Here is a 13,639-nt window from a genome sequence, read left to right on the forward strand (position 1 = left end):
ACTGAAAAAGTTTGTGATCAGTTTGACCACAGCTCTAACAAAAAATCTAACAGTAAATGTGTTAGTTTCTCATAAACGTCTATAACAATGCAGAATTTAATATTTTTAGAATGTTATGATTAATATCATGAAATGATTTCACTATGCTCAAAACACAAATTTAAGATAAAACATATTTAAAGAATTTTTGGTACATTGTTATTATACGGATGTCACATATTTTACAGCAAGCTGCATTGGTTATGTTAGGTTGGGTTATCGTTTTTATGACTTTCCTCGTTTCGTTATGAATAGAACATGGAATAGAACGATACTAGATATGAGTCATACCATAGATAAAACATACTCCTTGAAGAGTATGTCTTAACTATGGTCATACTTTCTATTTATGATAACCCAACCTAACATAACCACCGCAGCGCGTTGTATAAGGGCGGCCTCCATATACTTACTTACTTGATGTCTTCATCTTTGACCGACATTATCGGAGAGATTGCGTCAATTTATTTAATTGAGCGGAGCGAGCGAAGCGAGCGAAGCTCTTATACGTCGACTTTTATGCATTTCGTAATACGCAAACTCCTCCTAGACGGCTGAATCAATCGTTTTCAAATTTTGGATGGTGATAAATACCATATCGGTGAGTGCCAACATCTATATGGCGTTAAAAATAACTCTCAGGAATCCGCCCCACTGGGTCTCAAAGTTTCAATGTAATCCTTATGGAAGCAGTATTTGACACATAAACAAAGACATATGATCAGCTGTTGACTTTTGAATGCAGCAGATGAAGAAATAGCTGATAGCATAATTCCACAGATATTAGAACAGAAACGGTATGAATCATAAATATAATCAAATGACGACACTAGCTTGAGGTCCGTGACGTAGGAAGTGCTAAAGGAAGTACTAAAGGTGAGCAGTCTGGAGTGTGGAAACTGTTTATGACGATTAGATTTAGGTATCTGCATTCCTAAAATTCTATGGGAAGGGAGGAAAACGGGTCCACGACGTAGGAAGTGGTGAAGGAAGTACGAAAGGTGAGCAGTCTGGAGTGTAGGAACTGTTTATGACCATTAGATTAAGGCATTTGCAATCATAAAATGTTATGGAAAGTGAGGGAAACAGGTCCGTGGCGTTAAAAGTGGCGAAGGAAGTAGTAAAGGTGAGCGGTCGGGAGTGTTGGAACTGTTTATGACCATTAGATTAAGGCATTTGCAATCCTATGATGCTATGGGAAGGGAGGGAAACAGGTCCGCTACGTAGGAAGTGGTAAAGGAAGTAGTAAATACGAGCAGTCCGGAGTGTGGGAACTGTTTATGACCATTAGATTAAGGCATTTGCAATCATAAAATGTTATGGATAGTGAGGGAAACAGGTCCGTGGCGTTAAAAGTGGCGAAGGAAGTAGTAAAGGTGAGCGTCGGGAGTGTTGGAACTGTTTATGACCATTAGATTAAGGTATTTACAATCCTATGGTGCTATTGGTAGGGAGGGAAACAGGTCCGTGGCGTTAAAAGTGGCGAAGGAAGTAGTAAAGGTGAGCGGTCCGGAGTGTGGGAACCGTTTATCACGATTAGATTTAGGTATCTGCATTCTAAAAATTATAAGGGAAGGGAGGTAAACAGGGTTGTGGCGTAAGAAGTAGCGAAGGAAGTAGTAAAGGCGAGCAGTCCGGAGTGTGGGAACCGTTTATCACGATTAGATTTAGGTATCTGCATTCTAAAAATTATAAGGGAAGGGAGGTAAACAGGGTTGTGGCGTAAGAAGTAGCGAAGGAAGTAGTAAAGGCGAGCAGTCCGGAGTGTTGGAACTGTTTATGACGATTAGATTAAGGTATCTGCAATCATAAAATGCTATGGGAAGGGAGGTAAACAGGTTTGTGACGTAGGAAGTGGTGAAGGAAGTAGTAAATACGAGTAGTCTGGTGAATGGGAACTGTTTATGACCATTAGATTAAGATATTTACAATCCTATGGTGCTATTGGTAGGGAGGGAAACAGGTCCGCGACGTCAGAAGTGGTGAAGGAAGTAGTAAAGGCGAGCATTCCGGAGTGTGAAAACTGGTTATGACGATTAGATTAAGGTATCTGCAATCTTAAAATGCTATTGGAAGGGAGGAAAACGGGTCCGCGACGTAGGAAGTGATGAAGGAAATAGTCAAGGCGAGCTGTCCGGAGTGTGGGAACTGGTTATGACGATTAGATTGAGGTATCTGCAATCATAAAATGCCATGGGAAGGGAGGAAAACAGGTCCACGATGTAGGAAGTGGTGAAAGAAGTAGTCAAGGCAAGCTGTCCGGAGTGTGGGAACTGTTTATGACCATTAGATTAAGGTATTTACAATCCTATGATGCCATGGGAAGGGAGGGAAACAGGTCCGTGACGTCAGAAGTGGTGAAGGAAGTAGTAAAGGCGAGCAGTCCGGAGTGTGGGAACTGGTTATGACGATTAGATTAAGGTATCGGCAATCCTAAAATGCTATGGGAAGGGAGGTAAACAGGTCTGTGACGTAGGAAGTGGTGAAGGAAGTAGTAAATGCGAGCAGTCCGGAGTGTGGGAACTGTTTATGACGATTAGATTAAGGGATCTGCAATCCTAAAATGCTATGCGAAGGGAGAGAAAAGGTCCGAGACGTATGAAGTGGTGAAGGCAGTCGTCAAGGTGAGCTGTCCGGAGTGTGGGATCTGTTTATGACGATTAGATTAAGGTATCTACAATCTTAAAATTCTATGGGAAGAGAGGGAAACAGGTCCGCGACGTAAGAAGAGGTGAAGGAAGTAGTAAGGTGAGCAGTGTGGAGTGTGGGAACTGGAAACCGTTTGTAGCAGTTAGATTAACGTATCTGCAATGCTGAAATGCTATGAGAAGGGATGGAAGCATCCCCAAGACATAGAAAATGGTGAAAGAAGTAGTAAAGGCTAGCAGTGCGGAGTGTGGGGAATGTTTGTGGCAATTAGATTAACGTATCTAAAATACTAAATTGCTGTGGAAAGTGGTGAAAACAGGTCCACGATGTAGGAAATGGCTTAGAAAGTAGTAAAGTATGAGCATAGTGTGAAAACTGTCTGTAGTAGTTAGATTGATGTATCTTTAATCAAAAAATGCTATGAGAAGGGAAGGAAACAAGTCTCTGACGTAGGAAATGGTGAAGGAAGTAGTAAGGCTTGCAGTGCAGAGTGTGGGAACTATCTTTGGCAATTACATTAATGTATCTGCAATCCTAAAATGCTATGGGAAGAGAGGGAAACAGGTCCACGACGTTGAGGGTGGTGAAGGAAGTAGTAAAGGTGAGCGTGTTGAGTGTGGGAATGGATTAATGTATCTGCAATGCTAAAAGGCTATGGGAAGAGACTGTAGACTGTAGGTTAAAATAACTACGAAGCACGAATCGATACATATTTCGATTCATGCAATCGTTTACAATATAGAAATTTACAACTGAGTTGACAACAGCTGATTTTTACTCCATAGAGGATACAATCTATTTTTACTTCCTAAAGAGTAAAAATTCTACTTTAGACCCGCAACGCATGCTTTAAAATCAACTGGTATTACTGTAGTATGACCAAAACAATATAATATAAACTCTTGATGGCTCCGCTCAATTTTGTGGATGCCTCTGCAAACGCCACCTAGTATATACAATTTTTACAAAACTAATATTTACAAACACTACAGACAATTTGTGGCATGGTGGTTTGGATTAATAATTAGGTCTAGTTATATTATCAGAATCAGGATGGAAAGAGTGGCTCTTCAAGCTTGGCCAATGAGTACTTAGAACGGCCTTTTCACCACCAGGGCTTTGAGGAGGGTCTTTTTGAAAAGCTTAATCTTCACGTCTCTAACAGTTATAGGAAGCATGTTAAAAATCCTTATAGCATACCGTGGATAGCATTTCAGAGATCTGCTTAGACGACATCGGTGCATATCAAAGTCTACCTACTGCATTTCTGTGTCTCATAAAAATGCTGGCCACTCCTTCTGTCAAAGGGTCACTCCTTCTGTCAAAGTAATACATATAATACAATTACCGAATTTTGATAGTTTAGTTTGTTTAGGTTACTGGTACCTTTTACTACGTTCTATAAGTTGTAGGCATGCAGTTATTAATTGGCACAGGCTGAAGGCTTAAAAAGGCAATATTTCACATCTTCATTTTTAATTGTATAGACTAGTTTTTGTTATCAAATGTAAGGTGCTAACATTTTCAGCATTAAATTGATCAATCGCTGTCGTTCTGTAGCTTAAAGGGACAAGAGGAGGGCGGATTCCTTTAAGGTGGTATATCACTATTAAATCACAATATCACCAAATGGCTGTATTATTTTAAGTGATATGGGTGTAAATGGACGTATGTATCCTGGGTCTCACCTGCCAGCCCGCTGTGCTGATAATGCTATTATTCTAAAATTCTATACGTCATCTAATCCTAAACTCTCGTTGATTATATTATTTCCTTACCAGTATGATTCCTCATGGAGAGGCTCAACACTAAATTCGTGAGATTTCTGCTGTGGACGGCTTGCGTTAACCTTTCCGTCTTTAGAGATACGAAGATGTTCAAGACACATATTGTTCCTTTATAAAGTGGTTAATATCTTGATTGAGGTCTCGAATTGAAGGTATGCACGCACAGATTTCACATCAAACATCGGCAGATGTTTATCTATTATCCCTTTCGGCTTACACGTTAACGAAATTTGCTCCCCCCATGTATTTCTTATGTGAGTTAAATTTGGTTGCTTTTTCGAGTTTGTTTGGCTTTTCTACCCGACCGATTATCATGACTTAGGTCTCAAATTGAAGGCATGTTCACCAAGTTTTCACATAAAGCATCGGCAAATATTTACATACTGTATTACTCGACCAAATCACATAATTTGATTTATTTTCTAATTCTTACTTCAATTTAAGATGTGCCTTCACCAGTTACAATTTTATAATCCTATATAATTTTGTTTAAGAACCTTTAATGAAATACTGGCTCCCATTTAAGCTATTATAACGAGGATTTCCAGCTGACCTCCCACAGAACATCACTCTTCTCGAAGAAAACTTCGTCTGCTGGAGCGAGGCTCTTCAACCTGCTCCCCCAGATTGTTAAAGACTGTTCAGCCCCAACGTTGAGGAGGCAAATTTGGAATTGGCTTGTTGACTCTTCAATTTACAGCCTTGAGGAGTTTACGGCCTGTGCAAAAAACAAGACCCCATCTCTACGATTGAACTAAAAATCTTATCGTGTAAAAAAGATCATGTTGGCTGGGGTACTTGTTTATTTCTTATTGAATAGTTATTCTCTTTTACCATTTTTATTCTTTGTTATTTTTCAACTGTAAATAGTTAATAAATATCATATCTCCATTGCTTTCTTCTCTGTAAAGGATTCCGCAAAAAAAATAACAAATATATATTCAACAGTGTGACTGTAGTCTTAAAACACTCTTGTTTTGTTTTTTCCCCTCTTGCTGCCTACTATTCCGTATTCAATTTACGATTACGGTGTGGGTGTACGGTACACAGATTGGTTTGTTTTTTGTTGTTGGTTTTGGTTAGGTTAGTTGTTTGTTGTTATTATGAGTTAACCTCAAAAGAAACTGAAAATCGCTACGAAATAATTCCTAAAAACTGCAATGAATAATAAACTGTAAAAAAGCGTTTGTAAAGTGGAAACATTTTTTAAACATTCTGCTTAGTGTTGATATGCGCCGAACCACAGTAGTATTTAATTGGGTGCACTTTCTGTGTACATTTCAATTAGGCCTAGGCCTATGTTTGATTATCATTGTTTTGCCTTTAATCGACAGCAACGAAGTTAACCAGCTCAGACAAAATGAAGATTTATGTATCCTTTACTTTACTTCTAATTTTTTCTTAAGCCGATTTATTTTATGACAGGTTAGCTAGCGTAGCTTTAGAACGTGGCATAGTGGAAGTCTCATACTTTTATATATATCGGCAAGACATGATAAGATAAGGTAAGATTCTACTTACTTTTGCCTGAAGGTGTCAAATGTAGATATTGTTCATGCTGTACATGTTTTGAGCTACCTACATTAAGTTACACAGTTACAGCACATCTTCAGCAGCATTCTTGTATCTGTGAGTGTTAAATGTACTTAATTAAAACTGTTTAGTGCTGTGTGCTACTAAATGCAATGTTTATTTAGCTAAGTATTAATTTACTTTTTTAACTCTTAAATAAAACCTTTGTATACCAAAATTCTTTTAAGATAATTAGTGTAAACATATTAAAAAGTTATGTGGTCTTACGTAGGCTATAAACTTACCCAACGATAAAGAACTACTGGATTGCGCTCTCACTAGCACTGTGGGCGCTGTTTTTGGTCTAGCTTCCCCCACCATCTACGCGTCACAAAGTTGTTTTTACGCTGACAGCCTATTCCCATCATACGATGGGTCAACGGCCAAGAAGATGGTAATAATAATAACTCACCGTTATAAAACGCACCTTTTAAGTTCCTGCTCTCTTGAAATTTAATAGATATAAAATATTTTTAATGCATGCCAAACTCTTTTTACTAAATCTAAACTGTATGTATGTTTCTTTTCTTCCGGAAAATAACACATTTGAAATCTTTCAAGCCCAACTACTTACATTTGTCCAGTTTTTACCGCAGATGTTTGACGATAACGCGATGGCTGATGAGCCTACTTTTTTCTTTCGCCTTTTTGTTAGGTAGGCCTACCTATTTTGTAAGATACATTGTCATTAGACATTACACATTGAAACTAAAAAATATTAAGTTTGAACATAGGTCTGCAACAAAAACTTTGCAAAATTATGCTAGATTCAGAAGTGTTTAACTTATGTAGCTACTATTTTTTCGTTTAATAATATATAGGTTTTAAATTACAAATATTATACTTTCTATTTCTCCTTTTTAACTACTTTTCATGTTACCATGTGCAGTGTGGAACTAACAATATCAGTTGTCTAAAAATATCAACAAATCGAGTTTAGTGAATTTGTAGTTTTAAAGGATTCAGATGGGTTATTTTCTGCAAGAAACAAAACACACGTAAAGATTTAAATAGTATAAAGAGTTTAACATGCGTTAGCAATATTACCCCTAAATATATATTTAAACAAAGCAGCAACTAAAAATGTGAGTTTTATAATTGTGAGTATATGGGTTGCGTCGGCTTCAGCCAGTTGATGGTGGGGGAAGCTAGACCGCGCGGCCATCACTGAGCCAGTGATCCATGAGTTGTTTATATTGTTGGCTATACCTAACCTTTTATATTTGTTGCTAATTGTTTGGTGAAAAACATGGTATGCATCTCACCAATAGAGGTGTTTGTAGTACCTAGGCTACTCACTTAAAACATAGTACGGTAGGCTATTATTAAACCTCTTCTACCATGTTTTTAACTGATATTACTGCCTATGCCTATTTTCTTGTGATAGAAAAAAAATATTACTTTAACATTATACCTAGTTAGGAAGCTATTTAAAATTAAAAGAGCCGAACAACTAGAGGCAGTCAAGAAGATGGTTAAAATTGAAGAAAGTAAACAACAAAAAATGGTGAAGACTGTTACAAAAACAATTTTTGATGTGAGTACTATAATATTTTTAATAACCGGTAGAATAGTGAAAAATTCCTTTATGCAGCCCTAATCAAACCCTAATCGAGTGGTTTTTACTTTCCACCCTATACCATTGTATATGGAGAAAGTATTGTTTTTGTCCAGTTTGAATTTTGGATGGACTGTCCAATTAGAGTACTCCATTGCTGTAAAAATTACGGTTCAAAAGCTAATGCTACTAACCTAAATCCAATCTCTCTACTTTTACCGAGATTTTTTTTGTATCTTTAAGACAAGGGTCCATGAGGTGTAAATAAAGGTGACAAAGTTGGCCTACATTCATGCCGAAATCTACCTAATTTGCTGTCAGTGGATTAGTTATCAAGTTGGTTGATGGTTAAAACTTAACACTAATACCTAAACTGACCGGCTTTACCGGCTGACGGTAACCGAAACCCCTGGTCTGTGAGACCCCATTTGAAAAATAATGGACCCCGCTTAGACACACACAAACCGAAACCCTCGGCCTGTGAGACCCCGTTTTAAAATACACTAACGCAGGGCTTCTGAGACGGACATTTTGTGAACAGACAACCTGTCAAGGTCACGGCAAAACCCATGCAAAATGAACAAACAATATATTAATATGTAGGGGAGGAAAAGGGGGATGGTATTGGAGGAATGGAATCTCCCAAGGAAACAGTGTTGCCAACATGCGTTTTCGAAAATTCCCGTGGGCCTGTCAGACCGGGGTTAATCCTGTTAATACTGTTCAATGAAATGGCGACCATACATAGTAGGTATTTTAAGCCAAGCATGAATGGAGATGAGTGTAGAATGAGTGGCGCGATCTTGTAGTCTTGTTAGTGACTATGGCCGACATTCCTTAGACACAGCTGTTAATTAGTAGCCCATACAGCTAATGGCAACTAAGGGACCTACAGTTTATAGTGGAATCCGAACCACATTTTTCCTTGGTATATACGAATTGGTCTAATTATCAGGATAGTACTGCGGATAGTCGTAGTACTCACTCGTGCGGACTTTAACCCACACCAGGGAGTATCGCATCCACAGTGCATGCCTATAAATATCCACAATTCGTGACCTCCTAGTAGCTGGATTACAGGACGACGCCACCCGTCCCAGTTTCGGTATTAGTGTTAAAACAGAAGAGAATTTTGATTTAGAGTGAGCTTTTTTGATTTTTTTGTCCTTATGATGTTAATGTAACTGATCCAACTAAAAACTTTTTTCCTGTTTTAGGTGATGCTGAAAAGCCGAGCAGTGTTAGAAAACTCAGGTTACACTCCAGGAGTCAGCGAATTTCCAGAGTCAGAATCTGTCAAAGATGGTAAGATTTCATGTGGTCTTTATTTTTAAAACAAATATACTTACTCAAACTCAATTCACATCATGACAAAGTCACTAAATAACCTGTAATTGACTTGTTCATAAAAAATGTCTATGACTTTATTAGTTCAGTACCGGTAGTATAATAGGAGTAGCTCCAGGGTACCATGCAAATTAAATAGGTGCACTAAAACCTGGGACAATAGAGGAACTGGACCTCCATGCAAATCAAGCCAATATGTCTTGACATTTAGGTGCGAGTGAATGCATTGTTTTGTTTTAAGTTAAAAAGAATATTATTGATAATTGATACAATGCTATTTAATAGTAATTTATAGCTGAGTGGTAATAGTACTTGCCCAACAATTTATAGTTGCCGATTCAAACCTGATAAAAGTCAAAACTTTTTGATGGATTAAAACTGAACCCAGCTTTGATCTTATCAAACAAGTCTTTGATCATGGGGCTTTCAATAAGGTATTGGCTAATAAAACAGCTGGTCTTGGTCAATAAAAAAGCTACACAAGGCATCTCACTTAATTCTACACAAAGACTTGGGTTAAAAGACACACCTAAGTGGGCCCCCATCTCAATTGGTAATTATATATAATAATTCCTTGCACAGACCACAGAACTCTAATTGTAACAAAGCGCTCGAGATTTGTTGATGATGTTGTCTTATTAATTACATTAAGGATTTAATGTTCCACCCTTTTGTTGATGTCAGTTTGTCTATTTACGCTCTAACACATATCATTTTGCCACAGCTCTGTCTCTTATCATTGAGAACACAGCTCTGATAGCTGAAATCGTCCTGAGATTGCCAGATGTTACCGAACAAGTTCTACGCTCAAATACTGATTGGTCCTCTATCTTACCGTGGAGTCTAACTTTTTGCAAGGAATCTCGTCTACTGGATAGCTCTACCAGCAAACTTTTCAATTTGGTCAGTAATCTATAGTAGGCTAATACAAACCCCAAAACCGATAAATCTGTCAAAAATATCTATGTGGGTCAAACTGTAAATAAGGTGCTTTGCTGCTTACAACATACCTTTACTGTATGTGAGCAAGTCCTTGAAAAACTAGTTCTTTTAGTTAAGATTTTCCTGGTTGTTGAAATATTTTGGTCACAAGATGGGAAAACGTGATTATTTTTAAGCAGCAGTCAAATTCTGTATTAACCTTGTAGAGTTTAAAGGATATGAATACAGTTGGCTCAAAACGTATAGAGACACCTCCTCAGGAAGAACGGGCCGTCCTAATCCTCTGTTTACATACCCATAGCCTTCATTCGTGGCGTCCACCCCTGACTGCCGGCATTCCAAGAGAATCTGCGTCACACTATAGTTTGTAATCAATTGATACGTTAGACCTACATAAAAGAATGACGGCTCATTTTTGTCTTAGACGAATAAGAAGCAATTTTAATCACAGTTCTACGATATACCGTTGCCGAAATAACGCAGTTGTTTGTTGGGAAATACCAATTTCAGTAATAGTAATGAAATATAAATGAATAATGAAATATTTAATGTATTTCTTTATAGTATAATAATGAAATATTTAAGTACGATTTCAAGTTGATGTATTTAGATAAAAATATACTTTGTTTACCACAGGTTAGTCAAGAACTCAATTTTACCCAAAGAGGACCAGACTACACAAACCCATATAGAAAAATCAAACAGCAGCCCAAGGCAAATGCAGGGATTGAACCTGTCAAGAAGAAGAAAACTCCCTTGCCTCGAGGTCCAAGATTAACTTTACGACAAGATTTATAGAATTCACTTGATAACTCTTAGGCACCAACAAAAATAGTATTTTTGATGAGGAACTCATGGTTTGGGATAATCATTTGATAACTGTACTAGTCACATATTTCAACATGTTATTTCTAAAAATGTTTAATTGTATGACAATAGGTATATGTTGAACAACAAAGGTACGCATATCAGAATAACCGTGTGTCATAAGATTTTTTACTAGAACCTTCACTTAAATTTCATCTTAGTTATTGTATTTGTTAAATTTTACCAACTAGAGCAGTTTTAGTAACTGAGGGAATTGTTAAAGACTTTTAGTAAATAATTGATTATTAACAAAATAATCTTTTGTTACAACTTTTTTTGTGTTGTTCTAGCTTGGTTACAAATATTAACTAGGTTTGTATAGATAACAATTGAGGCAATAGCCTACACTATTATTGTCGGTTTAGCCTTCCTCAAAAATAAGTTTAATGTTCCAAAATGTTATGTGTTAGCATTTAAATTCACCAAAGTGCATTTGTTTTTCTACTGTGGCATTTACTGTTTATACACTATTTGTAAATAAAAAAAACTTAATAAAAATTATCCTGTTGTTATTGGTGCATTACCTTTCAAGTTAATATCTTTTAGTATAATCAAATGTAAGAATAGGAGTACATATTTAAAATTACTAAAATTAGTAAGAGAATTATTTACAAATCCTCATTATTATGGAAAACAAAAGAGATTTAGTAACTGTATTTTCGCTACACTACTGCGTTTCACCTTTTTGCATTTTATGTTAATCGCCTGCGAAAACTCGTCATTACCATTCATTGTCTATTAAGCAAAAAGAATGTTAATTATCTTTTTGCATTTTACCGACATAAACAAACATCTGTTATTGTTTCATCAACTGTTTCAATTTGCAACAACCAAAACTGTACAATCAATATAAATTTAAACTTTAGAGGGCCTAACCCATAAAAACTATGGTAATAGCTTATTCCTTATATGGGAAATTCGCTTAATTATTTTGGAACGATTTGAAAGATAGGATTTGATAGATTAAGTGCTGGAGGACTTAGGCCCAGCGCACACTGTGTGACCGTTTTACAACTTTTGTTGCAAACCAGTTGCGCGTGCAACTGCTTTGAGACCATTGTTTGCGATTTCCAAACAAGTTTGAAACCAGTCACATGCAACCGTGGGCCCGACGTTGCAGTTGCGTTGCAGACTTCAGTTGCACGAGACCACGGGGTGTTTTTGAGGTGTTTGGTGGTATTTTAACGGCCGTGTAGTGTTTTTAGTGTTTATAATTTCCTATCCGACTAGCTGTAGCTGCTACAAACAGCCTAGTACTAACATTCTTGCTCAAATAAGAGTGAACTCAATCCTCTCTCAGTACCCTTCGCTGTCTTCGGTATTGATTATAGCTAATAACGTCTTCTAGGTCTGACGTAGTAACCGCATTTAAGGCCTTAAAACAACGTAAACTGCAATAAATTGACACTCCTCAGATTGCACAATAGACGCAACCGTAGTTGTAAAACAGTCACACTGTGTGCAGACAGAAGTTTTGTTTCAGTTGCAAACTGGTTTCAGACACAACTGAACTGGTTTGCAACAATGGTTGTAAAACAGTCACACCGTGTGCGCTGGGCCTTAATGGTAAGTGAATGGATGATATTCTAGACAACTAGTAGACCCATCCCCCCTCCCCCCAAAAGATAACCGATCTGCTTCCCAATATGTACATATGTACGTACACGCTCACATACATACACTGCCACACCAGGATACACTATGCTGTCCTCGTCCCAACACCAATAAGCGACTGGTAGCCCTATGAGTACTAGGGCCGGCAATGCTGTGTCCCTGTGTCATAGCAGGGTAAGTGAAAGTGGGTCATTAAAATATTCTCGACCATATTTTGGTTAAGTGCAAGATTTTGGTCTCAAATAATGTAATGACTGAATGACTCACTTTCTAAACTTTTTTGTAGGCCTACTCCAGCTGACCTAAAGGAAGTAGTGATGTGTCAAATCTCAAAACCATCAAAACTCAGCGAAAAGTTTCGGTTTCAAGATTCGATCATAGGGAGTTTCGAGATTCAAAATTTTTGAAATTGAAGATTTTGGAAGTTTTATTCTAGAAACTGCTGACATATTTTGCAACATTATTATTGTGTCTAACACTGTTTCCACTTTCCACACAAGCTGGTAGCAGATCACCATTAATCATTTATATCTAGGCTAGTTTAGTACTTTACTTGACACTATTTTTGCATCCTATAGGCCCTACATGTAATGAAAATAAAGACGTTTTGATTTGATTAACAGTAAATAAAATTGTATTCTGATTCTGACCTTAAAAAGGCATCTTGAATAATATGTCTGGAACAACATACAGCTTAGTTTCATAGCGATATTTAATAAACACAAATAAATATTGGCCACTAAAAATGTCCTAATTAATCTAATATTCATGTTTATGTTTGTTGTTAGGAGCTTAATTTAATTTAATGTCATATCAAATTATTTTGTTTTAGGTTTTTCAGTTACATATTTATGTTGTCAGTGTCAGGAGTCGACCTCTTCCAATTTGATTGCATACTTAACAGCTACCTTGATCTCTCCTCAGTGAGGTGCATATTTGTTTACAGAGGTTGTTATCGAGGTTCTACTGTAACTCAGTGATGAAAATGTGTTATGAACAAGAGCAACAAGTATCACACCAGCAGACACTTCCATGGAAGACCATTGTTAATGTAACTTAAATAGTTTTTCAAAGTTGTCTTTACTTTTGGTTACTCATTATATATTGATTATTTTTTCAAATCTATAAAGTTATTGTTAATGAGTGTTACGTGAAGCCTTTTATGTCACTAATTGCAAGCTGTGTAGGCCTATATGGAAATGAGATTCAGGCAACATACATCAAATTATTCTGAACAGAAAATTTTCAAGGTATAAAAGTTAAC

General features: G+C 37.0%; 1 protein-coding gene across 1 annotated transcript; it reads left to right on the top strand.

Moving 5' to 3' along the window:
* The first annotated feature begins 7,443 nt into the window (after positions 1-7,443).
* LOC128986654 (coiled-coil domain-containing protein 134-like) lies at positions 7,444-11,241 on the top strand. The gene is made up of 4 exons (XM_054407127.1): positions 7,444-7,584; positions 8,823-8,910; positions 9,677-9,855; positions 10,531-11,241. The coding sequence occupies exons 1-4, from the start codon at positions 7,519-7,521 to the stop codon at positions 10,690-10,692; spliced, it is 495 nt and encodes a 164-aa protein (XP_054263102.1). The 5' UTR covers positions 7,444-7,518; the 3' UTR covers positions 10,693-11,241.
* The last annotated feature ends 2,398 nt before the right edge of the window (positions 11,242-13,639 follow it).

Source organism: Macrosteles quadrilineatus, unplaced genomic scaffold (assembly GCF_028750875.1).
Source record: "Macrosteles quadrilineatus isolate MER2022 unplaced genomic scaffold, UCM_ALF_1.0 Scaffold_2__2_contigs__length_208266976, whole genome shotgun sequence".
Taxonomy (NCBI): Eukaryota; Metazoa; Arthropoda; class Insecta; order Hemiptera; family Cicadellidae; genus Macrosteles; species Macrosteles quadrilineatus.